Raw genomic sequence first — 27794 nt, forward strand, 5'->3', positions numbered from 1 at the left:
GTCTGGGAGTCTGGTCGTGGCTATCTGGAATATTAGCTGAGACCAGGCTGCTGGAGAGAAGAGAATCAGGCCAGGGGGCCAGAAGTGAGGGCTCCAGAAACATTTCCCCCATGCCCTTCCTCAACAGGAAAACGGGGGCTCCATGTTGTATCAGCAAAAGGAGGAACGGGGTGGGGGTGTGTAGAAGCTTCAGCCTGGAGCTATAACATCTGTGAAGGCTTCTCTGGTGTGGTTCAGGGTATTTCCTGCCTCCTGAGGTATCTGGGTCCTCCCTGGAGTATGATTCCCTCAGCCTTTGCCTTCTACATTCCTATATACGTTACTCTAAGACTCCCAGAGGGCACCTTACATCCTCCCAATCCTCCCACCCACTCAATTCCAGTGGCAGGGTCCTTCTCTCTAAGACTTGAAGATGCCATGCTCATTCCCACCTCAGGGCCTTTGCACATGCTGTCCTTGCTGCCTGGCATTTTCAGTGCTCAGAATGGTACGTGGTAGTTCCATTTTCCTCTCTCAGTCTCAGCTCAGAAGTCATCTCCTCAGAGAGGTTTTCCCTGCCCACCTCATCTGAAGCAGAGCCTCCCTCCCCATCACTCTCTAACCCCCTTCCTGATTTTATTTTCTTCCATCAATCTTCACCACCTTAATTATCTTGCTCATTTATGCTCATTTCTGGATTTTTGTCTCATGCCTCCTACGACTTCCAAACTCACTGGAAGCTTCCCCAGAGCAAGGCTTCATGTTTCTTGTCCATTTCTCCATTCCCACCTCCCATAACAGCGTCGGGCATAGGTGCTCACTAAGTGTGGGCTGACCTGCTCAATGGGTCCTAGTTGCCGCAGTGTCCCCTGAACGTCGGATTTTGCATCTGTAAAGTGTGCATAAGGACACCTACCCCATGGGGAAGCCACGAGGATTCAGTGAGACGCTGTAAGCACAGAGCCAGCACACGGTGAGCTCTTACTATTCTAAGTTCATGCCCTATACAGGGAAGAGCTTGAGAAAAAGATAAAGCAAGTTCTCTACCCACCCTGGGAGGCTGGCCTTGAAAATGACTCAATGCCACAGTCTGTGCTGCTTTGTCAAGATGGCCAGAGAGCAACATCGCCTGGCGGGGAGGGGGACATGAGCCCACCTCTGCAACCCTGGCCACCTTGAAGAAGCCCAGGCAGGCTCTGACGGTGCATACGAACTGGCTACCCCACTGCCTCTTGCCTGGCACAGAAGCCCCCGCCATCTCTGCCGCTTCCTGCATATCGACATTTGAGCAAAGAACGCAAAACCCATTAAATAAATGTTATGGTCTTATGGACAGGAAAAGAGAGCTGAGGAAAGAGTCTCCAGAGGGAAGGCGGTTGGCTCAGAGCCCCAAGCTGTGTCAAGGTCTTAAAACATCAGAGACCAAAGTCATGGTCATGCATTGACCATGGTCATGGTCACACCAAAGTCATGCTTACAGGAATGACTTTCCTGGTCCCAGGAGCAACCATAGGGCGCAATGCAAACAGCACCCGGAGTGAACCTTAAATATCAGGGGGACCATCTCTCAGTCCTTTCTAAAGAAACAGTCATGGTCTCGGGAGGAAGGCTCTGTAGGGGGCATCTATTGATGCCCCTGGTCGTCTTCTTCAGGTTACAACACCCCATGGTGCTTTGGGCTACAACCCCTCCTCCACCGGCCACGGTCTTGGTGTTTCTGTCAATCAAAGGGCACCTCCCCACCAGCCAATCAGGTGCTCCCTCCCTGGAATATGAATCTTGAGGGGAAGGAGGCAGAGAACAGAAACCATGGGGATCCCTTTCTTCCTGGAGACTGCACCCCGAGTCCCTCAGCTTCAATTCTGGGGCTGCCCACACCCTTCCAGTAAATTCTGACTTTGTGGAAGGTGACCAGGACCGGTTTCTGGTTTCTGTTCCTTACAACCTGAGACCCACACTGCAAAAGGTGCCCTCTGGAGCTTGGAGTCCTGGCAGCTGCCTGTGGCCATGCGCCTGGGTCTGGACCACTGAGAAGTTCACTCATCTCTAGTGTAAATCATCCGAGCTTTCTCTCTTCCTCTTTCCACTCTAGGGGCTACGGGGAACTAGACTTCAACCATAAGGGGGCGGTATCCCAGAGGATGGCGGACAGAGAGCAGAGCTGCCCCATCAGCCTAGACAGTCCCCTTTACTCTGCTATGGGAGGGGCAGATAATCTAGCTTATTTAAATCACGGTATTTGGGCTCTTGTTGCAGCAGCTTAGTGTGAATTATGGTATGTGGCGCACAGGTTAAAACGAAAAGAAAACCCTTCAGTTCGGACTTGAGGGAGAGACGAAGGCCAGAGCCCCTCCAGGCCAACCCCCTTCTTCCAGCCTCTAAGAAACTCCCCTATTCTGGGTTTGGCAAGGAGAGTGTGATCTTGATGGCCAGCCCCCCATTCCCAGCCTTCCACCTCCAGGAGGCCCGGCGAGGCCAAGGCCCAGAGGCTCACCTTCTTCTCATCCCCGCCTTGCAGGAGGTGTAGGGCGCTCCTCCGGTCACCCTCGTGCTGCCGCAGGGTGCTGCCATGGGGTTGGGGCAGGCCCGAGGGCGGAGAGATGCTGCGGCCTTGGGGGTCTACCCAGGTGTAGATGTGGTTGGTGACGTAGCCGCCAGGGATGCGCCCCGCTGAGTACACCGACAGCACCAGCTTCTTGGAGCCCTTGAGAGCCTAGAGAGAGAGAGACACGAGTTAGCAGGAAAGGGGACGGCGCGGGATTATCCAGAACTTGCTTCCTCTCAGGACCCCGCACACGCAGTAGGAGACCAGCTCCTAAGTGTCTTCCCTTTACTAGCCCTCAATTTTGTCCTATGGAAATGAGGACGTCTGTCTCACCCCACTCCGGCCCCCATCTTGAAGTAGTCCAAACACACGGAATAGGACCTCTCAGCATACCTGGGCAGAACAGAGATAACCGAGCAGGCCTACAACTGCAGCCTTACGAGGGCCTGCTGGGCTCGCCTCTGGGAACTTGGATTCTGAGTGTTCCCACCATTCCCTAACTAATAAGGGCAGCTTGCCGTGCCTGGATTATTTGTGCAAACCATGTGGGGGTCTGGGATGTGGGTACAGACAGAGGTGCCCACCTCTGGTGCTGAGTCTCTAATAAGCATCCCCGGTAGACAACATTTCACACGTGTTGTTACAACTCCGTGCTGGAGGAATCAAGCCCATCCCGTGTGACTGCACAGACAGGACTCAGACGCTTCTGCCTGGTTTCCTGCAGACTTTGCCTCACATGCTGCTCCTGTGCTCACTGTGCTGTGTAGCCTTTTGCTGTAACAAATCTTAGCCACAAGCACAATCATCTGCCGAACCCGTGAGCCCTTATGGAAACTGGGGGTGGCCTCGGTGACCCCGATAAATTACTAGACAAGAGAGTCAAGAGATAAAAATACTGATACCGATGGTAGCTTAACAATGATAAAGGGCCTGTATGTATGAAACACTCGGCTCTGTACCTGATGTGCTTTATCTCCTGAAATCCTCATGGAATCCAATTTAGTGGGAGAGGGTTTCCATGATTTAGTGGAAGAAAACGAGGGAAACAACCTGCCCGCACGGCTAGTACGGGGTTCCTTTCGTACAGCAACTAGTTTTGAGTGTGGATACCACCTTGACTCTACACTTTCTAGTCTGGGGATGGAAGAGCCACAGGGAGAGGTGAACCCAAACTCTGAGCCCTGGGAGCGGCCATGCTGCTTTCCCATGATGCACCTGTACTGACATGAAGCCCTTTATTCAGGGAGACGGTCACTTAGCACTGGGATTAACAGCAAACATACCCCTAAACCTGGGACTTCTGAGCCAATGATAGATAGTACCTGCACGTGGGAAAATTCACGCTGCCGTTAAAATCGCATTTTACAATCATTACAGAGTATTTGTAATGCCATGGATGTGTGATACATTTTAATGGTAAGTGCGGTCAAAAGGATATAAATCCTATCTTACAGTGTGATCTCAGTTATGTTAAGAGAAAAATTACACAGGGAAAAAAAAAATGAAACTGAGCAGTAACGTGCCAAGATGCCAGCAGTGCTTCTCTCGGGGTGGCAGAATTATGGGTGATGATTATTTTGTCCTTCCTCTTTCTCAATATTTTCCAAATGTTCCAGAATGAAGGTATATTGCGTTCAATGACAGAAAGCAGCAATATACATAAAAGGGTAGGGAGGCACTTAGCTCTCTGAATCTGTGGGGCACTGGGTTCTACTGACCCCCCAGTTCTGTTGGCAGACAAAAGGGGCCAAGGGTGGGGCTTTCAAAGACAGTGGGGAGCCCTGGCTGGGTGGGGCTGCCAGACAAGGACACTGGGCCACAGGACTAGACATTCTGACATGTGAACCTCTTCCAGAGGAGGACGGGCAAGCTGGAGTGACCCTCAATTCCAGAGCTTAAACCAGTCCCGGGTGGAGGGATAACGAGAGGATGGCAGCTCTCCAAAATGCTGCTTGTGAAAAAGATTTCTGAGAAGATGAGCAGAGAAAGATTGTACCGTGTTCTTTTCACGTTCCCTGGGACTTCCCTGACAGAACAGTTGGGAAAATAAAACCTCTGTGAAGCTAGAGATGCAGGATGGAGGAAGCCGTAGACCAAGTGGGCTACTGCCAGAACTCAGGGCATGGGCACCATCCGCAGAAGCCACTGCAGCCGCTGAGCGGTCTTCCCGACCCTTCTGCCCTGCCCCCTGCTCCCTCCTCCGTGAAGGCACTGCTGCGGCTCTGAGGCTGCTCCAACTGGCCTGCCTCTTCTTTGCTCCCTTCCCTGGACAGACGGTGAGTCTGAGCCCCATCACTCATCAACAAGGGCTGACCGAGCCTACTGTGTGCCGGGCCTGGAGAGAGCCAAGTGGGCATATCCTCGTGGCACCTGCAGCCTGGAGAGAGACAAGGCTCCGTCAGGCGCACGTAGGTCCTCAGAAAAACCTGGCTGCCCTGACTGGATGAGAAAGCACATCCATGGCCTCCAAAGAACCACAGCGTGCACAGGCACCACCCTGCAGCCACCTTCCTCATCTGATCCGGAAGGCTACACTGGAATTAGGAACGGGGAAGCCAAGTGGAAAGAATGGACCTTGTGGATTTGGGCAGAACTGGATTTAAGTCGCTTCTGTCACTTGTAGGTCAGGAGCCCTGGGGCCGGCTGCTTCCTCTCTGAAAGCAGCACACGTGGGATGCAGACACTGCCCACCTCTCAGGACTGCGTGGGTTAAATGAAACAGTGTGCTTGAGGGCCGGGCCTCTGCACACAGTGGGGGGTCAGCAGGTAGCAGAGCCCGCTCGCCTCTCCTCCCAGGAGTGTCCACATTGAGAAGGGAAACCAGGCGCAGATAAGCATTGTCCAAGGAGTTAAAAAAAAAAAAAAAAAGAGGTGTCTGAGAGAATGAAAACCAACGCACAGTGCTTGATTTGTATTCTGTATCGCTGGCAATAGTGGCATTCTCTTGGTCAGTTCTATAAATAGGCAAGCAGCAACCTTGAGAACAGAGAGGATGTTAATGACCTTGATGAGAACACCAAGGAGAGCTGGCGCCGGAGAGGGCCTGGGAGGTCACTGAGTCTCCCAAGTGCTGCCCGTCCCCAGTGTGGTACAGAAGGGGACACTGGCAACCTGAGACGGGAAGGGACTGAGAGGGTACAGCCCAGGCACAGGAGGCCAGCCCTGGACAAGTCTCTTCGCCTCTGCACCTCAGTTTCCCCATCACAAGCCTGTGGGACCAGAAAATCTGACGGCCACTCAAGCCTAGACCATTCTGGAACCTCTGATATTGGCTCTTTGTGGGGGTAAATATGGGCTTTCGTTGGGTCTTGGAGAGCACGAGTATCATCATCCACTGCGTCATCATGCATCTTTATTTTCCTGGCAAAACTGAAGAAAAAACGAGATTCCTGAGACAGCACTTTCCACATCCAAGCAGGCTCTGGGAATATGGTCTTGGTGCCGTGGCCATTAGAACCCCGAGGGAAGGCCTCCATCCATTGTGCTTTGACTAAACCTTGTGTGTCACGCAGGGAAGGCAAGGAGGAGGGGATGGTCTAGGAATTCAGTTTCTACTTTCTCATTGCCTTCTTGTCTCCTTTTTTTACAAACAATGGCTTGCTTATTTTAAAAGGTGTCACTGAACGGAGGGGTTAATTCCTACAAAGAGCTGGCTGGTGCTTTCTTGCCCTGATAACCCTTCCACCTGCCTCCCATACTTACTCACCATTGCTACCTTAATCTCCGAGGCTCAGGCCATCTGGACGATAGTGTGGTTAGGTGCGCCCAGGCCGTTCATTTCACAGAACTGGTGGCTTCTCTCACTGGCGAGCCTCAGTAGCAAGCAGCCCTATGCAGTAGGGCAAAGTAGAAAGAACTCTGGCTGTGAACCGAGACCCAGGCATGTCCCTCTTGTGCCACTGTCCTGCTGGGTGGTCGGGGGCTACGTCCTCCTCTTGCTGGGCCTCGGTTTTGCCAACTGGCAATGAATGGGTTGGAATCCCTGATTGCTAAGGTCCTGCCCCAAGTTAAACTTCAATGTCCTCTGTATTTAGAAGAAAGGAAGTTGCTATCAGGTCCCTGAACCAGATCTTGAACCTGGAGGCTCTGAGGTTCCATATCAACTGGGAGGGACCAAAAGGGTTTAAGAAAACACCAGAAGGGCAGATGGAGCATCTCAGGTGTTGCAGGATGCACACCCCAACTCGGCACTATCATGGGCAGCAGAGGGACCTTCAAAGGGACCTGAGGGCTGGGGGGACACACTCCAATGGGACTACCACTGTGTTTCCCTGCTCTTAGTAGGCAGCTGCTTATGTGCGGTAAATCACATCCAAAAGCTACCCTAAAGCAGCCTGCGTGCTCTGCCTGTGACTGTTGGTGACTGTCAACCACACCCCTCTCCTGCTGCAGCAACCTGCAGCATCAGCCAGTCTCCTGAATCAATTGCTTATAAGCTGTGCCACCTCACACAAGTTACCAAACCTCTCTGTTCATCTGCTTCCCTCCTGTAAAATCAAGATCTCTTTTCTGCTCTCTCTTTAGGTAGAGGAACCCTATTAGCACAGTGCCTGATACTTTTAAGAATTCAATGAGCTAAGGCTGAAAAAAATCCCATGAGATCTAGGGAAAGTCCACTGCAAGCAAGAACCGTCACCAGAGTCCTCTGCTCCCCTGCGTGTCATCACATTTACTGATGAAACTCGACCGAGGGGCTTACCAGTATTCCACCAGGTCAGATCACGGAAATCTCGATCTGACCTGGCAGGTGGCATGGCTAAGATACGACCTATCACCAGATGACTACTCAGACTGCGTGTTATGATTGTAGAAATGTAAATTATATGTGTATGTCTTCAAACTTAATAACTTGCTACTTGGATTAATGCTCTCAGGAGGCAGCTCTTCAGAGCTGACTCTGACACCCCAAAATTACAGTCCAGGCGATAGAATTCTCTGCTCAGCAGAGGACTGAGAAATAGACTGGAGACGGCTACAGTGTGAAGGGACTGGGGGGCGGGGTGTTAGCACGGCAGATGCACACACGCTCCCATGTTCAAAAACATGCACCAAAGTGCAAGCACAACGTCACAAGACCATTAGACTATTGTGTGGAGGGGCAGGTACAAAAGAAGTGTTTCAGAAAAGTCTCGAGTAAGGACATATAATGGTGAGCCATCCAGCTTATTTCAGGGCAAGGTTTTCTCTTCTGGGGAACAGATCACTCAAACTCTGGAAGGGGAGCTGGTCTAAGACCCAGGTTAGTGATGGGGAAGAGAGGGAAGGATGGTGCTACCCTGCTCTTCCTGACCCCACCTTGCTTAGTTGGGCTTTGGGTTCAGACTCACTGGGCACCAATCCTGGCTCTGAGGTTGACCTGCTGTGTGGCACAGAGCAAATAACCTAACCTCTCTGTGCCTGTTTCTGCATTTAAAATGCAACTGTTGTAAGGATTATTAAGATAATGTAAACTACCTATATAGTACATAGCACAGAGTAGGTACTAAATGCACATCAGTTCCCTTCCTAAGTCTGCCAGCTTCTTCTCCCAAACAAAAGCCCTAGAAAATTTCTAAACCTCCCATCTACATGGATACAAATACATGAGCAACTCTAGCCCCTCCCTCCCAACTTTCCTCCTCTTCAGAAACGTCCTTCTTTCCTTTAATCCACACTTCCTCATATCAGTCCCGCCTTTTGACACTCAGCCCCTTTCCCACCACCTCCAGGAAGCCTTCCTAGATAGTGAGTGACTCCCCTTCTCGGAGAGCACCCAGCACACTTGTATGTTTTTGTTGCCATCTATACTATAGCCTCTGCATCACCTTCATACATTCTGTCTCTAAGACTACAAGACAAGTTCCTTAAGGCACAATGCATGTTCTGTTTTCTTTATACCCTCCCCCTGCTCCTTCTCCTTCACTTACTTACCCGTTCATTCATTTCATTCATTTGCTCATTCATTCAAGATATTCACTGGGCTTTCAAGATGCCAGGCAGCCCCCAGGAATTTGTTCAAATGAGGCCACAGAAAGAGCAGTGCACTAGCCTGGGGCTCAGGCAGCCCTGGGTCACCATTCCATGCTTCTGCACACTCACGTGAGCATACACACCTCACACACACGTGGAATTCGGAGAGAGAAGCAGAAGAGGGAATGGTTAAGAGCCGCAGCTCTGAAGCAGGGCTGCAAGGATTCCCATCCCGGCTCTGCTACCCGCCGATGGCAACCCCAGGCAAGTTACTTAGCCAGTCTGTACCCCAGTTTCCCAGGCATAAGACGGGATAATAGCAGTATTATCTCACAGAGCAGTGGTGAGGATTAAATTAGTTAATATACATAAAGTGTTTAGTGCCTGGAAGATAGGCAAGAGGTACAGAAGGGTTAGGTGTTATTATTATAGAGAACCCAGAGTAGAAGTCTCAATTCACCATCCATGGTAACCACACACAGCTACATTCTGGTGTCTATCCTTCCCGACTTCTTGTGTGCATTTTACAAACACGTGGATGTTCACACACAAAACTATTGTTGTCTGAGGTTTACACAGGTTGACTCATACTTAAGATTTCATTGATATCTTTTTTTTTTTCAGCTAAAAAATGTATTTTGAACCTCCTTCCTCAAAAGATCACCTCTTCCAACACTACATGGCATTCCCTGGCAGAGATGCACAACCACTGAATTTCCACTCCCCTATTGCTGGACATTTATGTTGCTTCTCATTTTGCCAGCACGAGCAATCTGCGATAACATACTTTTACGTGCATCTTGGAGCACATGTGCATCTAATTCTCTACACCAGAGAAAAGTGGAATCCCAGAGGCAGTGGGCTGTCTTTTTTTCATATGCAACCCTGTCCCTCTCTGTGTAGTTCCAATAATTACCTGCAGGAGGCAGCACTGTGAAACCTGGACCTATAGGAGGCCTGAATGCCTCCCATCTATGGGTGCTGTGGATGGGACTGGGTGAGGGCTGTGCAGCGATCTTTTCCCAAAGCAGAGCTCACTGTGGCTCAGGGATCCATCCTCTTTCATGCCTTTTTCCACAGGCTCCAGAAATCTCCCCGTTTAGGCAAATCTTGGCTCTATCTTCCAATCCCTTCTGGAGACCAAAGTATTATAAAGCATCAAAATAAAAAGGTGGCTGAGGGGGAGGACCCCTCAAGAGATTTTCAGTAAAAGGTTATACTCACTAGAAAACCATTCCCAGACATAGTTCCACGTCTTCCTAGCTATGAGAGTTCAGGCAAGTTCCTTAAGCCCTCCAAGCCTCAGCTTTCTCACCTGTTAAATGGGGCTACTAATGCCTATCCTTATGGAGCTGTGTGGACAAAATGAGGACAAGATAATGTACACAAAGCATCTTTCACTGGGCATGGCATATAGCAGGTGCCCAGCAAATGGTGGTTAATATTATTGATAACAGCAAAATTACTGCAATGACCATGCGTTTTATTCTTCCCAGTGCACATATGAAGAAAGAACATCTGGGTGCTGAAGTGTCTTATGTAAGGTCACAGAGAGGATAAGAGGCTGGGCTTGGACTTGAATCTTGGATTCTCCAAACTCATACATCTCTTACCAGTAGTTCAAGAAGGTTCAAATAACACAAGGCCAATCCTACGTCTTGGCCTCACAAGATGGACAAGGAGAGGATCTGAAAAGGGAGCGTGGACTTACAGGCTGTAAATTAATGAGAGACCTTGTACTCTTGAACCCTGAGCTGGTCCCAGGTGCAGCCATAGGCACTGGGAAGACCCTCCCCATTAGCCCCACTTTGAGGGAGGACAGAAATTGGTGTGTGGACTCTCTACCCCTGTGGCATATTTTAATGTCATGAGAAAGTAAAGCCCTAATTAACACTCTGTCTTCAGAGCTCCTTCCTCTGCATCACATTTTTGTCTGTGTTAATTATTACCTCTTACAGGGACCACTAACTGCAACAGCTTTCCAGCCTCCTCTCTCAGCCTTCAAAATTAGTCTCTGCAGGGTGTCCGGACATCCTTTTAAAATGCAAGTGGACCACTCCCTGCCCTGCCCCACCCCAAACTCTCCCAGTGCCTCTCAGGCCTGCACAGCTGGCCCTGCTGCCCGGCCAGCCTCATCTCCTGCCCTGCCACCTAGCCTTCCTTATAGTATCAAGTGCTCCAAGCTATTTGCACGTACTGCTCCCCGTCCCTGAAAGTACATATCTCAGCGTACTCACTTATATAAGTGATTATTTTATCCACATCTTTCTCAATAGACGGAGAAGACAGGAAATTCTTCTGGTTTGGTCACAGATGTATCAATAAATATGAAAGATAGGAGATGGTGGGTGATTCCACATAAAACGAGAGACAATGAAAAATGCAATTGAAATTGCCTTCCTCCTGAAATTGACCTCCTTCCTCTTGAAATTGACTGCCAATGAGGAATTTTACCTCTCCTGAAGTACCAATGAGTTCTCTATAGAATCTAAAGAAAATGTATTAATTTCTCTTTTTGCCTTGGTTGCTAGGAAGCTCAGAATTCCATTTGAATATGAAATATCATTCCTATAAAGGCACCACCTCACACATGCCTGGGTGTGTGAACACATGTGCGCGTGCGCGCACACACACACACACATACACACACACAATACACTTTTCAATATGGTTTCTGATCCCTCTTTCACGATATGCTTTTTAGGTTAAGTCACTCAGTTATTTTTGAAGTAGGAAGTAATATTAATTACAAATATGTTAACACATAAGTACATGGGATATGTAGAGTTTAAAGAGGGTGTTAAATCACACCAGTCACATAGAAGGTGTTCAGTAAAACAACTGCCAAGTGTATGAATGAATGCTGAAGGACATCTCAAGGATTAGACATCTTCTATATGCAGCTGGAAGCAGAGATATTTTTCACAGACACTTGGGCAGTAACTCTGTTTTCTCATCTTACCTCTCTTCTTCCACTTCCCAGAAATACTTTGCTGCTGCTGACTTTGGTCTAAGAATGCATGTCATTTACAAACAAAAGTCCAAACATTATCAGTCTATCTTCTTGTGGAACGTTGACATCAGCGGGCAGTAGTGTGGTAAGAATTAACGGTATCTCCAAGAAGGGCAGCTTAATTGCAGTGTACCTGACGTCTGTATGCCCATCAGGGGGCCAGGATCTGGGCAAAGCTATGTCATGACATGGGCCATCAGTTCTGGCTCTTTGAGGCCACTTCACCTCCTTGAGCTGGTGCACCCCAGGGAAAATCAAGTGGACTGCAGAGCAGCTGTGTGAGCCCATCCAAGACCCCCTCCCAGAAATGCAGCTCCACATAAGGGTCAGGAAGCACCATGACAACATATGTATGAAGCAAAAATGAAAGGAGGAAGGTAATTAAACCACTGAGGAAATGTGAATACATAGAGATAAAGGCCAGGGGAGATGGCAGAGAAGTGATGACTAGTTAAGGAGGGTGGGAATATCTGCATCTTCTTTTCTCCTTTTCAGTTTTCTTAATGATGTTTAAACTTGCCTTTAATTGGGAACTTACTAAGTAGATTTTCAAAAATCAACTGTGCATTCCCCTCATTCTCTTTTCTTTATGAGTTTGACATTCTCCAAAGGCTCAGTGTGAAGATGCAGAAGGAAACCTTTGCTCCAGTGCTGGGAATGCCAGGATCCCAGAGGCTGGAACGGGGACCTGAAATTTCAAAACCCCTGCTCGCCAGTATCTTTGCCCCTAAATGTCTTAGCGAGCTAAGGCTGGGCGAAAAGGAAAAACATGAAGGATCAAAGAGAGGGGAAAAAAATGTTGTCCTTGGCGATAATGCCATGAGAAATTTACAAGATAGTGACAGAGTGACCCTCCCTTTGCAAAACAATTCACAAGATGAGGACAGAGTGATTCCAGAAAGATACTGATTCCTTTTTAATGCAATTCTTCAATTATCCACTAAGCCTGGTTTTTAGTCTCTTATAATTTAAGTAAATTGCTTTACAATGTTCTTTTAAATTTTGTCTCTTTATTCTTTTCTTTTTTCCTTTAAGGAGAAACTAACAAGATTCTAGGAGTCATAAATATAGTCACCAGATGTGCCTCAATGGGTTTGCAATGGACTGCTTTGCTGTCTAGAATCAATGTCCATAGCGCATCCATCCATCAGGAAAATCAGTTTATTTCAATATCATTTTCTCAGTGCACGAGTGGATACATGGATGGGGAGTAGTCTCCTTGCTGACTCTCCACATTCCCGCCCGTCATCACTTTCTGTGCATTCTCAGTTAACATGGGGATGGGCTTCCAATTTAATTCACCCTTAGACTGAAGAATCTGAATTCAAGGTGGATGAATCAACCACCTCCTAACAATCTACCCAGGAGATATGATAAAGAAAAAGGCTGATAGATTTGATGACATGGAGATGTCAAATTCTTGTGATTCAATGGGCAAAGAACATCAAAAAGTTATGCACCAAATAAATGTTTTATATATGTATTATATATCTATATATGTATATAATATATGATATATTCTATACATCATATATATGTATATACAGCTATACAAACAATAAACATGCAAAGCAGTTCAACTTCACTATTTAAATTATGCAAATCAGAGTAAGATACATTTTGTCGATCAGATTGGCAAAAATGGAAAAGAAATACAATATCCAGTGTTGGCAAGGCTGGGGAAAAATGAGGCGTCTCATACACTGCTAATGTTGGGAGGAGGGACTGTAATGAAAACAAACTCTTTCCCAAGAGCACTTTGGCAACATCTACCCAAGCCTTAAAAATCTGCCTATCCCCTGAGCCAACGCCACCTTCTAGAGAGACAGTCCAAAGAATTATTAGAGATGTGCTTAAAGATTAATGCGCAAGGATGTTTAAAGCAGAAATATGGATAATGTTTTTTTAAAAAAACAGTCCAACAAGAAGAAATTAGTTAAATAAACCATGTACCCCTTTGCTATGATATCTTATGCAATCATTAAAAATCATTTTCGAGAAACATTTATCAAGGTGGGAAAACAGTCCTGATACATTGTCTGGTAAAAGAGGCAGGATCCATGACCACGTTCAGAGTGGCAGTTTTATAGAGGGTTCCCAGTGCAAATTTACACACACAGGCACACAGGGGACTGAACAGACAGGAATCAAATTGTCCACAGTGACTGTTTCTGGGTGGAGGGGATTATCAAGATCTGGGGTTTTTTTTCCTTTGTGTTTTTCTGGGGTTTCTAAGTTTTCTAAATTGAACCCGTATCTCTTAGGTCATTAACACACACACACACACACATTTTATTTTTAAAAGCCCAGACTCCTCTACTCCTCATGTTTCCTATGAACTGAACAAAACGGTCTTTGATTTACCCAGTCTGCAATGGCCACCAGTCTTCTACACAAGGCCGAGGAGACTCTGTTCTCATCCTGCCCAGATGGCAGGCAGCAAGACAGATTCAAGCCTCCACCATCCAGTGAGATGATTTCGTAAGTTACAGGTTTATCCTAATGGGGGTTGAGGTGAGGTCACAGTTACCTAGTTAGGGAATTTCCACAGACTGCACAAAATAAAATCCTGACAAAGGTCAGGGCATGGTGAGAGAGATAAGAGAGGGGGACAAGAAAAGGAGGCAAGGAGTGCCCACTGCCACCTCTGTACCTAAGGTTTAGTCAATGACATGCACAGAGCTTTCCCAGGAAGGGGCAGGGCGGCTGTGGCCTGGGTGGTCTGGTTCCTCATGGCTTTTCCTGCCAAATGGAAAAAATTGGGGAAGAAGCATACATTTACTGAACCCCAGGTCTGGCCAGCACCGTGGCTTATACCCCGCTTCTCAGAAGCTGTCGAGAGCAGTGGCCAAGAGCAATGCTTTGGAGGCAGAAAGAGCTGGGTTCAAATCGGGTCCTGCGACCTCCCATCTGTGTGCAGGTGACTGGTCACTTCCCCTCCCAGATGCTCAGTTTCCACTCCCCGGGGGCTGTGTGAAGAGTTGGTGTGTGAAGCCCGAGCAGAGTTCCTGGTGGCACACAGAAGACCCTCCATGTGGCCATATTTATGAGTGTGCTCAGTATTGTAGGCTTGTAAGCATCTTGTGTGTTACGTATTTTATACGAAGTAGAACATCACCTGGTAGGAAAACAGACCCAACACAGTGGAGTGAACATAGTGGGTAATCATTCAGTGTTCAAATTAATAGATGTGCCCAGTGCTTCAATACATTACCTGCAATGCCATCAATATCCCTATTTTAGAGATGAGGAAATGGAACAGAGAAGTTAAGTAACTTGCTTGCCATTTGACTATTATTCCCATCACAATTTTATTGAAGAGGAATCTAAGAATCAGAGAGGTTAAGAAGCTTGTTCAAGGCCCTAGAGTACAAAGTGGCAGAGCTGGGCTTCAAACCCAGAGCGTCCGGCTCTAGAGCCCAGGTTCAAGCACAAAAGGATGTTGCCTCTTTCCGGTGCTGGGGTGATGGATACATTCCCTCAAGTCAACAACATCTGGGTTTAAATCCTGACTCTGCCACTTTCCATCTTTGTGACAACAGGCAAGTGACAAATTCTTTGTAGTTTTGCAAAATGAAGCAAATACACGGGGTACCTACCTGACAGGGCTGTCGTGATGTTTAAGTGAATTTATATATACAAAGGTTATTATTGTCCGCAGAGCAACACAAGAAAACACTGGGAAGTATATACCCTGTGTCACAACAGAGTGAAGGAGGCCACTACCCGGAGGAAGGGGAGGGGAGAAGGGAAGGTTTCTCGCGGATGGGGCAGCTGCATGTGGGCGGCAGGGCTGCTGGGAGGATGCACTGGGGCCGTGGATGTCAACGGGTGGAGAGAAACAAGGCCTTGTTTCAGAGGAGGGCGTGCTGCTTGTCTGGCCAACTGTGAACTGCACTTGGGAACAGCTGGAGAAAAGGACTGTCTGTGGGTACAAAGGGATCGGGTCATGGGCAGCCCGAACATCAGGGTGAGGGGCTCGGCCTCTGCCCCACGGGCTCCCAGCTCCGGTGCGAGGCACTAGGCAGGGCATGGCCGAATCAGACCCAAGTTTAGAAAGTTCACCCTGCTTCCAGGGTGCAGAATGGACTGGGCGGCAGGTGAGCAAGATGGGAGACAGACCGACAGCAAGGAGGCCTCTGAGGCCCGGCAGTGGCGATGGCGGGGGAGGAGTGGTTTGAGACCCGCTGGGGAGAGGTCAGCCCCAGAGAGTCTAACCCCGCCAGCGCCGGTGCGATCCCCAACGGGGACCATGCAGAAGAGGAGCAGGTCAAGTTACTAACTTGGGAAATGTCCACGATTCGCAGGTGAGTGGAGAGGTGCCATCAGAGGGTCAGAGATGAGCCAGGGCTTCCAGGGCAAACAAAGTTGTTGTTAATACTAGAGAAGAGCTGAAACTATAAATAAAAATAAATAAATAAGCTAAAGGGAGGACAGATCCTGTTCAGAGACCACAGGACCACAGTGCTAGGAGGTGGGGGAAGAGACAGACATTTGGGGGAAGAGAGAAATCTGAACATCCTGACGTGCCCAGCACACTTAAAAATCTCAGGATTTGGAAGGACTCTTGGAAGGGGGAGAGGGTTCAGGAGAGTTGGGGAAAATCTGGGAGAGGTCTGGGGAACCCAAGAAGAAAGAAGAGGGAGGCGGAAGAGAGATGAAGAAAAGCATAAAGGTCATGTTCGGTCCAGACACACCAAAGGACACCACATCCTCCATCTGGGGCCAGGAGGATGGAAATGGCAGAAGGAAAACCCCTCCCCAAGGACTTCTGAGCGAAGCTTCCCTGCCTACGTGGGAGGTTAATTTCTGATAGCTGGACCACTTTTCTATTCTTTTCTTTTCTTAATCAGAAACCTCTTAATGAAGCCTAGAACACCATTGCAGAAGTGGTTCAAATAAATTACAGGGTTTTTTTTTTAAAGTGCGGATGCCCATGTTGTCAAATCACCACTTTCACCTGCATTAATTGCTTAAGTGGGTTCTGGAAACAGCTACCTCCTCTGCCTCCTCGTCAGGGCCCCTGGGGCGCCCAACAGGGAAGGACGCTGGGGAACAAGGTTGGGCATGCAGCTGATCGGGGGACAAGGCTGTCACACGCTGGCCTCTGGGCCATGCATCTATCTTGCCTCCCGACATTTTTAAGGGAGGTCGGGGCATACAATTCCATTCAATCCCTGGGCTTGATTACTGCTGTAAAATGAAAATGCAGATGCCAACATCCAGATAGGAGCAATTACATTTTTAAAGAAACTCTGTCTATGTGGGAATATTGATTACATTTAGTAAATGACTGTGCAATTCAAATATCTACAATGGATCACGAAAGCCCCAAGTTCCAGAGTTTCCTTCCAAATACATTTTTTCTTTGTTTTTCAACAGGCACAACGGAAAACTTTCAAAGCCAGGCAAATTCAGTCAATAGCATTTTTCATTTCAATCCTTTCAGTGGGACCTCTACATCCTTATTTCTCAAACTTTTGATGTGCAACAGCGTCAGTGACCTGTTTGTAAGGACAGGGAACCAGGCTCACCAGTGCGGGAGTCTGAGTCACAGAGAGGCAAAGGGAGTTGCTCAAGGTCACAGCCAAGTACACTGTCAGATGAACCCAGGTCCATCTCCAAAAGTTACCTCTTGGGTACAGACCTCCCTTCCCTTGATTTTCCAATATATCAGCTGACCTTGCACATCTGGAATTGTGCTCCGAAACAGCTAAGGATGGGGACAGGCTCGATCCACCTTTCTGATCAAGTCTTTATGTGGATATAAATGGGGGTGGGATGGGGGGAAGGGGTGGAATCCAAAAGAAAGATGTACTTCCCAAACCTCAGAGTGGTTAAGACTTGTCTGGGGGGGGCTTGTTAATTTGTGAATCACCACTTTTAAGGCCACAACACCTGGGTGTCTGGAAACACACTTTTGATGTCACTTTACTGTGTTCTTCCCTGTAGCCTGCAGCTTAAAAGTACCGTGAAGAGGACAGCTTGGGGCCTGTTTATATGGGAGGCTGATCTATTTGCTTTGCATTCAAAGTTGGGAGGATGCTGATATTATGAAAACTCAGGTAGAAAGGAAAAATAACTATGAAACTGGCTGCCAGCTGAAGCAGTACCACAGCCAATTTAGCAGAAGGAACACAAATTCTCAAAGGGGGAAGGAGGCAAAGGGGCTAGGACTGGAAAAGAAGAAAAAAAACCATTTATGCATTCTCAGGTAAAGCAGCTTTGAAACATACATGTGATTAGTAGGAACTTGCCCTTCACCTGAAACATTGAGGTTTCTTGAAACCTGAAGTGTTTCTTTTTTTTTTTTTTAATAATAAAAAGCCAGAAGATATAGAAGATGTATCTCACCCGAAATTGGTTCATTGATTGCTTCAGAATGCATAAATGATTCTATTTTGGAATCTCAGACACAGTCAGGCTGTGGAAATAACCCACTTCTGGGAATGTGATTTTTAAATTGAAAGCAAAGTGACAAATGAAATAACTGAAGGGGTCTCTTAGGGTCGATTTGGGCTGCAGACGTTGGAAAAAGCTATTGCCCAGGGCTTCCCTGGTGGCGCAGTGGTTAGGAATCCGCCTGCCAATGCAGGGGACACGGGTTTGAGCCCTGGTCCGGGAAGATCCCACATGCCGCAGAGCAACTAAGCCCGTGCACCACAAGTACTGAGCCTGTGCTCCAGAGCCTGTGAGCCACAACTACTGAGCCCACGTGCCACAACTACTGAAGCCCATGCGCCTAGAGCCTGTGCTCCACAACAGAAGCCTGCACACCACAACGAAGAGCAGCCCCTGCTCACCACAACTAGAGAAAGCCCGCGTGCAGCAACAAAGACCCAACGCAGCCAAAAATAAAAAGTAAATAAAATAAATTTATTTTTAAAAAAAAAAGAAAAAAAAAAGCTATTGCCCACCGTCACAGACCACACTTTTTTTTTAAGGTCTTTCACTTAAATAGTATTAGAGGGTTTCCTATTCAGTAGGTTTTCATACCTATTAACTCATTTGATCCCTACAGCCGTCCTGGGAAGGAGGTAAGTGGGAGGTAGCTCTGCCCATTTCACAGTTCCAAAGCTGAGGTTCAGAGATGTCACGTGACCTGCCCACAGCCACACAGCCAGCTTCCTGGTACAGCACACAGTAGAGCCTATGGCTTTCCTTGATTTTTCTATCCAGCACCCAGTACACTGCAGCCCACAGACTTTCTTAAGCAATCACACTCAAGAACCAAGGAATCCTGAAGTCACCAGCATTGTATTGGGAGTAAGAGCATTCCATTCATTCAGCAAATATTTATTTATTAAAACACCTACTGTGTGCCAGGCACCGTGGAGGTGCTGGGGGTGTGTCAGTGAGTAACGCAGGTCAAATTTCAGTTCTCGTGGAGCTTACTCGAAGTGGGGAAGGCAGATGATCAACAGTAAAATGTCCTTCTGGTAGTGACAAGTGTGCTGAAGGAAATTAAAGCAGGGTACAAGGATGGAGGAGTTGGGGGGGTTGGAGCGATGCTGCTTTGGAGAGGGTGGCAGGGATGCAGAGGCATGCAGATGTCACGGCACTTAAAACACTCGGTGGGACTTCCCTGGTGGCGCAGTGGTTGGGAATCCGCCTGCCAACGCAGGGGACGCGGGTTCAATCCCTGGTCCAGGAAGATCCCATATGCCTCAGAGCAACTAAGCCCGCGAGCCACAACTACTGAGCCCGTGCACCACAACTACTGAAGCTCATGCGCCTAGAGCCCGTGCTCCGCAACAGAAGAAGCCACCGCAATGAGAAGCCCAGGCACCGCAACGAAGAGTAGCCCCTGCTCGCTGCAACTAGAGAAAGCTCACGCGCAGCAACGAAGACCCAATGCAGCCATAAATTAATTAATTAATTAATTAAAAAAAAAACAACAACAACACTTGGTGACCTGTGGCCATGAATGGATCCAAGTCCCCGTCATGACTCCCTGAGGGCACGGGCTGTATACTGGTCATCTCTGATTTCCAAGTACAAGCCACAGGCCTGGGTGTGGTAAGTGCTGCTTAGAGCACCAGCGGACAAACGGCTCTGCCTGATGACAGGCTGGACTAAAACATGCCACTTTCTCTCAACATGTAAGCATCAGACTCCCCACTGAGTAAAATGAAGCCTTTGGATAGTTTTTAAAAGGCCCCCTGAATGTCAGGCACAAAATGTGCCGTCTGTCTGCCTTCCAGCAGGGGGCTGGCATTGCCTTCCAGAAGGACAGGTACATAACCCTAGGGCTGGGTTCCAGGCGGGGAGGTAAGGCAAAAGGGCTACTTAACTCCTAATCCCAATGGTGACCCTGGGCTAGTCAATTTCACCTCCTTGGGCACGACCCTCCTGACCTCCCTGCCTTCCCTGTGGGGGTAGAAGGCACCCAGCATACAGTAGACACACACTAAGTCAGCCTCCTCTCTTCCCAGTAGTGTTCCGGAAAGCAAGGTTAAGACACAAGTGCACCGACCCCATGGTGCTGCCTCCTGCAGCTGATGCCCGAGTGCACGGGAAGCAAATGGAGAGGCTGATTCTTGCTCTTTGCGCCCTTTCCACCTGCCCTGCTGTAAAAGTAAAATGGAAATGTCTGCAGCACAGGAATCTTGAAAAGGCGGCCCCCGCCCTGGGGCGCAATTAGAAGTCTGTGTGAGCTCAACATTAACATCAGATTCTTGCTTGGGGGTTTTTAAAGAAAAAGAAAAAAGGAAGAAATAGAATCGGTTTTGAAAGACCTGTATTGCAGCCTGCAGCTACCTCTAGCCACGAAATGTCATTCCTTCTAATCAGATTCTCTGGTCCTTGCTGGGCACTAGTCCGGGGTCCCTAAGCCGTGGAGACCAAACACTGCCCTTCCAGGTTATCCAAGAACCTTGCTGGAAAGCCAGTTGGAGCCTAATCCCCAGGAACGCCTGCTTTAGTGCAAAGCCCTTTGAAGGGTGGCGGGGGGATTATGACTCGGAGATGCACATGTGCGGCAAGCACGAGCCGACAGGCAGGCAAGGGGCTGCGTGCACTTGACAGGTGCGTACAGACTGGGTGTCTTGTGGCTGAAGGCAGGCGGAGGTGGGAAGCAGCACCGCGCACAAAATCCAGTTGGTCGGGGGTTAAAGGATCATACTTATCTTTGTAGCTCCATCTAAATGATGAATCTACGGCAGGTAATAAACAACTGGGTTTGTTGGGAGGGGGAGGGGGAAAAACAAGAAGCTAGCGCTGGAGTGATTCTACATCTCTTTCCCGTCCAGCTTAAAGTCAGGAGGCAGGAATCTTCTACTATAAAAATATCAATCCTGAAAAAAACAAATAAAGGCATTCTCTTCCACCCTAGAAAATGCTTCTTTGATTTGAACCGCAAATAACCAGTTGAAAGGCACCATCATTTTCTAAAACCTTGAGCCAAATAAATACACAAGACTAAATTAAAGAAATGCACCCTCTCAAGGTGCTGCCTCACACTCTGGGCCCAGCAACCAAACATCTATTCAATAATGGTTTTATTAATAGTGAGCTTTCAACATGTCATTGCTGGCAGGGCTCAGAGGACCCAAGCGTGAGTGCAGAGCCAGAGGAAAGCCTGTGTGTCCCCATGAACACATTACCCATGGTTTCCAAATTGGAAGACAGGAATGAGACAGGGGAGGAGGAGCTGCATTTCAGACACAAAGTTGGAAGTGGTGATAATTTGTAATGGCTTCAGCCAACCATGTACAATGGGAAGATGACAAATGTGTCATTTAGAATGTGCCAGACCAAATACAATAACTTATATTAATACAGACAGATTCTTCCCGGGTTATTATGCAAAGGAAGGGAGGGTGTGATAACTCTAACTAAATGAAAGGGCCAGCCACTGTTTTAAACTTCTGGAACGTTTCAAATTCTAATATGCTCCTTGGATGCACCTGGGGGGATTCAGAGACTGTAATGAAGCCGTTTAATTTTTATCGAGATGAAACACACGCTCCCATACACACACATCCCGGCGGCACGTGGATACCCCGCATTCTGCTACCAGAAGAATCAGGGTCTCAGAAAGCAAGTGCGTGAGTGAATTTGATTTTGAATGCTCCCAGGGTGGTGCTGGGCATGCCACAGTCCTGTTGTCGTTTTCTCATTTACTCTGGAATGGCACAAGGGTTAGTGTTCTTGGGTTGAGGGACAACAGTCAAGTTCTCGTCAGCACAGTGTGTAAGCCATCAATTTCTTGATTTGGTAGGAGGCTACCCAAGAGTGCCAAGATTCTTGTCTCCCAATCGTTAGCCAACTTTCTTTACTCTGCGATAAACGAAATCAATTCCAAAAGAACAAGAAAACACCGGATTAGACATTCTAAACGCCTCTGTGTAGTACATACTGAGCAAATCACAGACTGTCTGAACTGGAAGGGACCTTGGGCAGCCCTGGCTCATCCACCCTAGGACCCGTAGAGAGTCAGTGACTGGCCCAAGGTCACATAACAAATGTGCAGCAGAGTCCAATGCAACATCCCTGGCCTGTGGACTTCTTGGCCAATTTATCAAGCATTTTTGGCTGAAAATCTTCGAAAGATCTACTTTTTTATTATTATTAGCTTGGCTCCTGTTTGTTCAAGATACACTTTTCAAAAATCAAACGTTTCAACATAATTGCAAATAGTAAATGGCTTGCCTTATCCGCACCTGTCCCTGCTGATTTAGCAAATAGGCTTCAAGAGAGGGATGGGAGCCCCACCAGACAGAGGATAAAATCCTCACTGAACTTGCCCTAACAATGGATACTTAATTTGTCAGAAGAGAAGTGGAAAAACCCTTGTATACTCAATCTCCTCTGTTCACTGAGAGGGGGTGACCCTCTCTGATTCATCAACTCTTAAGGAATTTGATTCCTAAAACTTAATTTTCTTTATACACACACACACACACACACACACACACACACAATTAATCTCTCCTTTGAAAAGCTCAGAGGATCTTTCCCCACTTTCTACCTGCAGAGGAAAAATAAAGATTTCAAGATTGAAAACATATCTCCTCAATACCCAAAACATGGAAACAACCTAAGTGTCTACTGACAGATGAAGGGAGAAAGTAAAGGTGGCATATATTTATATACAATGGAATATTATTCAGCCATTTAAAAAAGGAAATCTTGCCATTTGTGACAACACAGATGAACCTGGAGGACGTTATACTAAGTAAAATAAGCCAGACACAGAAGGACAAATACTGTATGATCTCACTTATAAGTGGAATCTAAAAACATTGACCTCATGAAAGTAGAGAGTAGCATAGTGGTTGCCAGGGTTTGGGGGTGGGGGAAAGGGGAGAGATATTGGTAAAAATTCCAGTTATAAGATGAGTAGGTGCTAAGGATCTAATGCACAGCACGGTGACTACAGTTAATAATTCTGAACTGTATTCTTAAAATTTGCTAAGTGAGTACATCTTAAGTGTTCTTACCATGAGAATAAAGTAACTGTGAAGTGATGGATATGTGAATTAGCTTCATTGTGGTAATCATTTTGCGATATAAAGGTGTATCAAATATCCCATTGTATACCTTAAATACATACACTTTTTACTTGCCAGCTATACTTCAATAAAACTGTGGGAGGAAGCAAAAAATAAACAAGTGAATAAAATAAAATTGAAGAAGAAGAAAAAAGAAAACACGTCTCCTACTAAATGCAACGTGATATCCTGGAACAGAAGAAGGACAGAAGCAGAAACACTGGTACCATTTGAATAAAATCTGAAGTTAAAATCCCTGCACCGCAGCTTATAAAGAGGGGCTGGAAGGGCAGAAATCCCGGTTAAGGGCAGTTTGTACCTCGTAGAGAAGCCGGGGCCTCTTCGGGCTTTCAGTTAAGGGACTTAACACCTTTAATTTTGTGGAAATGTGTCAACAGCTGCAAGTGTTCTGAACTGTCCCTGAAACTCCCGCCTATCCTGCAAGCCCAGGCCCTCCTGAGGCCTCAGCGATGAGGTGCCGCCTCCTCCGTTTTAAATTCCATCCATGGAAAGTCCGTCCCCCTTTCTCCCTGGAGTTAAGGTGACACAAAGCAGCACTCGTTTGCCTGTTGCTTCTGAAGGGTCCAAAGGGGTGTGCTCCAGGCTGGTTATGTGTCTGGCATTGGCCGGAAGGAAGAGGGTCACCCGAGAGGCAAGTGTTCCCTCAGCCTGTTCAGGAAAAGTGACGGGGATAAGGAGCTGCCCGGATCGCACTGGCTCTCACCCATCCAAGGGCAGTTCTGCTCCTATCAACACCACCCCGCCCCCCGCCCCCCCAGCAAGGGCAGTTCGGAAGCTTCAAAAGCTATTCCAAGAGAGTTCAGGTCTGACTCTGGAAGCAACGAGAGTAAACACAGGAGCTAAGGCCTGGGGCTGCTCTGAGTCACCGGGTAGCAGCACCTTGGCGTAGTCGAGGGACGTTCAGGGAGAAGATGCAGAGCGCCATCAACGAGATGGGGGAGGGCCTATCGGAAACTCACAACTGAGCAGCTCCAGCCTTAGAGGTGCCGCAGAGTCTGGGGTGGGAACTGAAGGGAGACTCAGTGTTTTGAAAGTCCATGTTACCTGAGGCCTTTCTCAAGTCTATCACCTTGTGATAATTAAGCTACCTGAGTCCTTTTAAACTGCCACTAAAATTGAATCCACGTTTATAAATGACCATTTGGATCAAGTATCTTCCAAGTATAAACGGATCATCTGGGAACTCCAGACCTTTTAGGGTCAAAGGCTAATGGATTATTTCTTTATAAATAGGTGGAATGTCAGATAACAGGAAGAGATTGGCTGGGGGGAGGAGACAGACAGGAGGATGTCCTGAAACCCACAAGGAGCTTTGTCTGCTGCACCCCTGAACAATATAAACTCATCCGTCTTTTTTCAGAAGCAGTGAAGAAGTTTCTAAAATCCTCAGGGGCCTCCCTGAGGGGCAGACAGATCAGGAAGCAAATGAGGGAAGCCAAGGTCAGAGGATGGTCAGGCCCCAGGTGAACAGTCAGGAAGTGGGTTCAAGATGCACCTGGCCACAGGTCATTAACAGACACAGGAAGTAGCCCGGGGACCTCTGCTGCCTAAGCGTTCCCCAGCAGCCTGCAGGCCCTCCGCTGGAGTCCAAAACACCTGCATAGAGGGGACCCGAGGCAGGGGCGAGCGGTGGGGTGGTGAGAAGCTGGGTCACAGGCCACCCCAATCCCCTGGGAAGCATTTTCCCTGCAGAAGCAGATTGTGTCACTGTTCCTTTTCCCCAGAACTCTTCACTTCTTGCACACAAAGGTGGTGGTGGTGGTGGTGGTGGTGGTGGTGGTGGTGGTGGTGGTGGTGTGTGTGTGTGTGTGTGTGTGTGTGTGTACCCCTGCAAGGGATCCCTGAATCCACACATAAACCAAACGCTCTCCACCTCATACTCCAGTTGATCTGCAATAGCCCTGGGCACGAGATCAGCAAACATGTACATTCCTTTAAACAGCATGATTAAATCCCTAAGAGCTAGTTGTCAGGAGGTTATTTTTCTCAATTAACAGACACAAAAAGTACAACTACTCTCAAGGGGGTGGGGAATTTATTTTTGACATTCAGGCAGATGCCTCCTTCCCAACAACGTTAGAGACACTTACAGTCCAAGTGAGAACCAGAGGTTATGAGGGGGCAAGTGACGTGTCCCAAGATACATGGCCTGGTTCAATAAACAGCAGGGTCAGGCCAGAACTCTGTGGGTCACCAGACCAGACTCCTTGGACCACTCTGACACTAACAAAACTTTCTTTCAGGGGCAAAAGCCTAGAGAATAATGAGAATAACAACAGCAGAAGGGGAGGTCACCCACTGATAACTAACTATATGCCAAGCAGAGACCTTCTCTCTTTTAATGCTCATAAGAACCCATAGCCCCTTTCGCACTTTGTAATCACACATTTGCCTAAGTATTTGATAATGCCTGTCTCCCACGCACTAGCCTTTATGCCCCATGAAGGCAGGGTCCATGTCTGTTTTGCCCATCACTATATCCCAAGTGCCTGGCATCTATCTGCTCAAAAAACTAGATGTTCCTGTTTTAAAGAAATACTTTTAAGAAAAACGGGACCCAGAAAGGTCAAGCGATTTGCCTAAGGACACACAGCATGGAGTTACTGCCAATATGAGGAGCTTCGCCACTCTGCCCCGTATTCATCCCCAAACCAGAGCCCTACCTTGACGGCCTCAGCGTGGGTCACCCGGGCCAGGGATCTGTCGTTGACACGCAGAATCTGGTCCCCGACTCGCAGCCCTTCCTTCTCGGCCAGAGAGCCTGGCTCCACCAGCGACACATAGATGCCCACGCCATGCTCCGAGCCCCCGCGGATGCTGAAGCCCAAGCCCTCGTGGGCCTTGGCGCGCCGCAGGCTCACTAGGCGCACCTCCCCGGGCCCCGCGCCGTCGGGGCCGCCCCAGCTGGGTTGCCTGTAGGAGGCGGTGGCGGGCAGGTAGAGACCCTCGGCAGTGTATTGGTCGAAGAGCAGCTGGTCGGAGCGCGGGATGACCAGCCGCAGCATGGGCAGCAGACGCCGCTTGACCGGGCTGTCCAGCAGCACGCGCAGGGTGCGCACCAGGTCGAAGACGTTGCGGCGCGCGTGGTAGGCGTTCAGACAGTGCGTGAACTGCTCCCGCTCCGCCTCGCTCAGCAGCGCCGTCAGCGCCTGGTGCAGCTGGCGCACGTTGGCAGACAGCAGTCGCAGCCCCGCGCCCCCGCCGCCGCCGCCGCCCGCCCCGGCCGCGGAGCCCAAAGAGCCGGTGGAGGACGAGCTCACCGACAGGCCGTCCAGCTGCGCGTTCATGTCCCCGCCGAGGGCCGGGCGGACTCGGGGCGCGCGGTGGGGCAGCCGCTGCACTCGCTGGCACTGGCGCGACAGCTGGATCCCCGGGAGCGCGGAGATCGCAGCCGAAGTCCGGGTTTGGGAGCTGGGGGGACGCCGAGACAGGGGCTGGATCCGGGGAGACGCAGAGACGGCGGCCGGAGTCTGGGCTTGGGCTGGGCGGGGGGTGGGCACGGAAACAGTGCTTGAATCCTGGCGGTATCGCGGAGACCAGTGCTAGAGTCCCGGGCGCGCGAAGACGGAGGGTGTCGCGAAACTGGAGTCCTCGGGGCGAAGAGACGGAGGCTGGAGTCCAGAGGACGCGGAGACAGAGGCTGGAGTCCGGGCAAGGCGGAGACGGCGGCGGGGTCCCAAGGGACAAGGAGTTGGCGGCTGGAGCCCGGAGGTCGCGGCTACTGCGGCTGGAGCCCGGGGGGACGCGCAGAGAGCAGCTACATTCTGGAGGGCACAGAGACGACGGGTGGCTGCAGTGGGGTGGGGGGTGCCCAGCAAAGCTGACCGCCCCGTCACACCATGCCCGGGGCTCCCCCAGCCGGGCCGCCCGTTCCTCTCGGGCTGGGGGCCCCAAAGTCATAAGTTGGGGTGGGGGGCGCTCTAGTCCCAGAGCCCCCCGAATCGCAGCTGATGGAGCCGCACGGGCGTCCGGCAGGGGGTGCGGGGCATGTCCGGGGCAGCCCTGGGAGGCAGCAGCCCGGGTACCCCTGCGCCCCCCGAACCACCCGCGCGCAGACGGAGCCGCGCGCCCGCGAGCCGGGACTTTGAGAACTGTTGAGCAGCCCGGGGCCGATCTTCCAGCGAGTTCCGACGCCGTCGCTCTCGCCAGCCCAGTCTTGGCCCCGCCCCCTTGCCCCTCCCCCTCTCCCGCCCCCTCCCCCCCGCGGGCTCTTCAGGAAATGACGTCCGGCTTCGCGCCTGGCGGTTGCCTGGAGACGGGGTGAAACAGTACAACCTCAGGGAAGAAAGGGGCGAAAGTGGGGGTAGGGGTGGGAGAATAATGCGAATCCCCCCACTTCTCCAGCCGCGGGCCGGGGGGCTGGACCTCAAAAACTGCTTTTCTGCGATGGAAGCCTGTTCGTCAGGATCGCTTTGGTGCAACTAGCCAGCTAGCTAATTCACAATGGCGGGGGGCGGGGAATAACCAACTTTTTGACCCTAAAATACTAAATGCTTCAGGCTCAGTTTTCACCTTGAAAGCTCGCGGTCCCTTTTTGCACACACTAACATTCAAGTTCATGTGTTTATGTGCACGATTGTTGGGCACCTACTGTGTGCAAGAAACCTATCTCTTCAAGCATATACTGGTGTCTGCAGGAGCCAACTCCAGTGCAGGGATAGATCAGACTGGACCCCTGCCCGATCTCCAGTAGGTAGGAAAAACGTTTTCACAAATATAAAGTGGACACAACACACACACATGCAGATAAAATAGAAAACTGGAGATATCGGAATAAGGTGGGTGGATTGTA

The 27794-nt window shown here is 49.2% G+C and overlaps 1 protein-coding gene across 4 annotated transcripts in view; it reads right to left on the reverse strand.

Annotated features, from left to right (window-relative positions):
- The window catches only part of WHRN (whirlin), an 89021-nt gene extending 62731 nt beyond the window's left edge, over positions 1-26290 (reverse strand). For all 4 annotated transcript variants that reach the window (XM_057549412.1, XM_057549411.1, XM_057549410.1 and 1 more), the window contains exons 1-2: positions 25666-26290; positions 2474-2692 (exon numbers count right to left, since the gene is read on the reverse strand). In XM_057549412.1, the coding sequence (XP_057405395.1) occupies positions 2474-2692; positions 25666-26289 (843 nt within the window). In that variant the 5' untranslated portion in view covers position 26290. The remainder of the gene's footprint in view (positions 1-2473; positions 2693-25665) is intronic.
- Between the last annotated feature and the right edge of the window lie 1504 nt (positions 26291-27794).

The sequence above is a fragment of the Balaenoptera acutorostrata genome, chromosome 6, assembly GCF_949987535.1.
Source record: "Balaenoptera acutorostrata chromosome 6, mBalAcu1.1, whole genome shotgun sequence".
Classification (NCBI taxonomy): Eukaryota; Metazoa; Chordata; class Mammalia; order Artiodactyla; family Balaenopteridae; genus Balaenoptera; species Balaenoptera acutorostrata.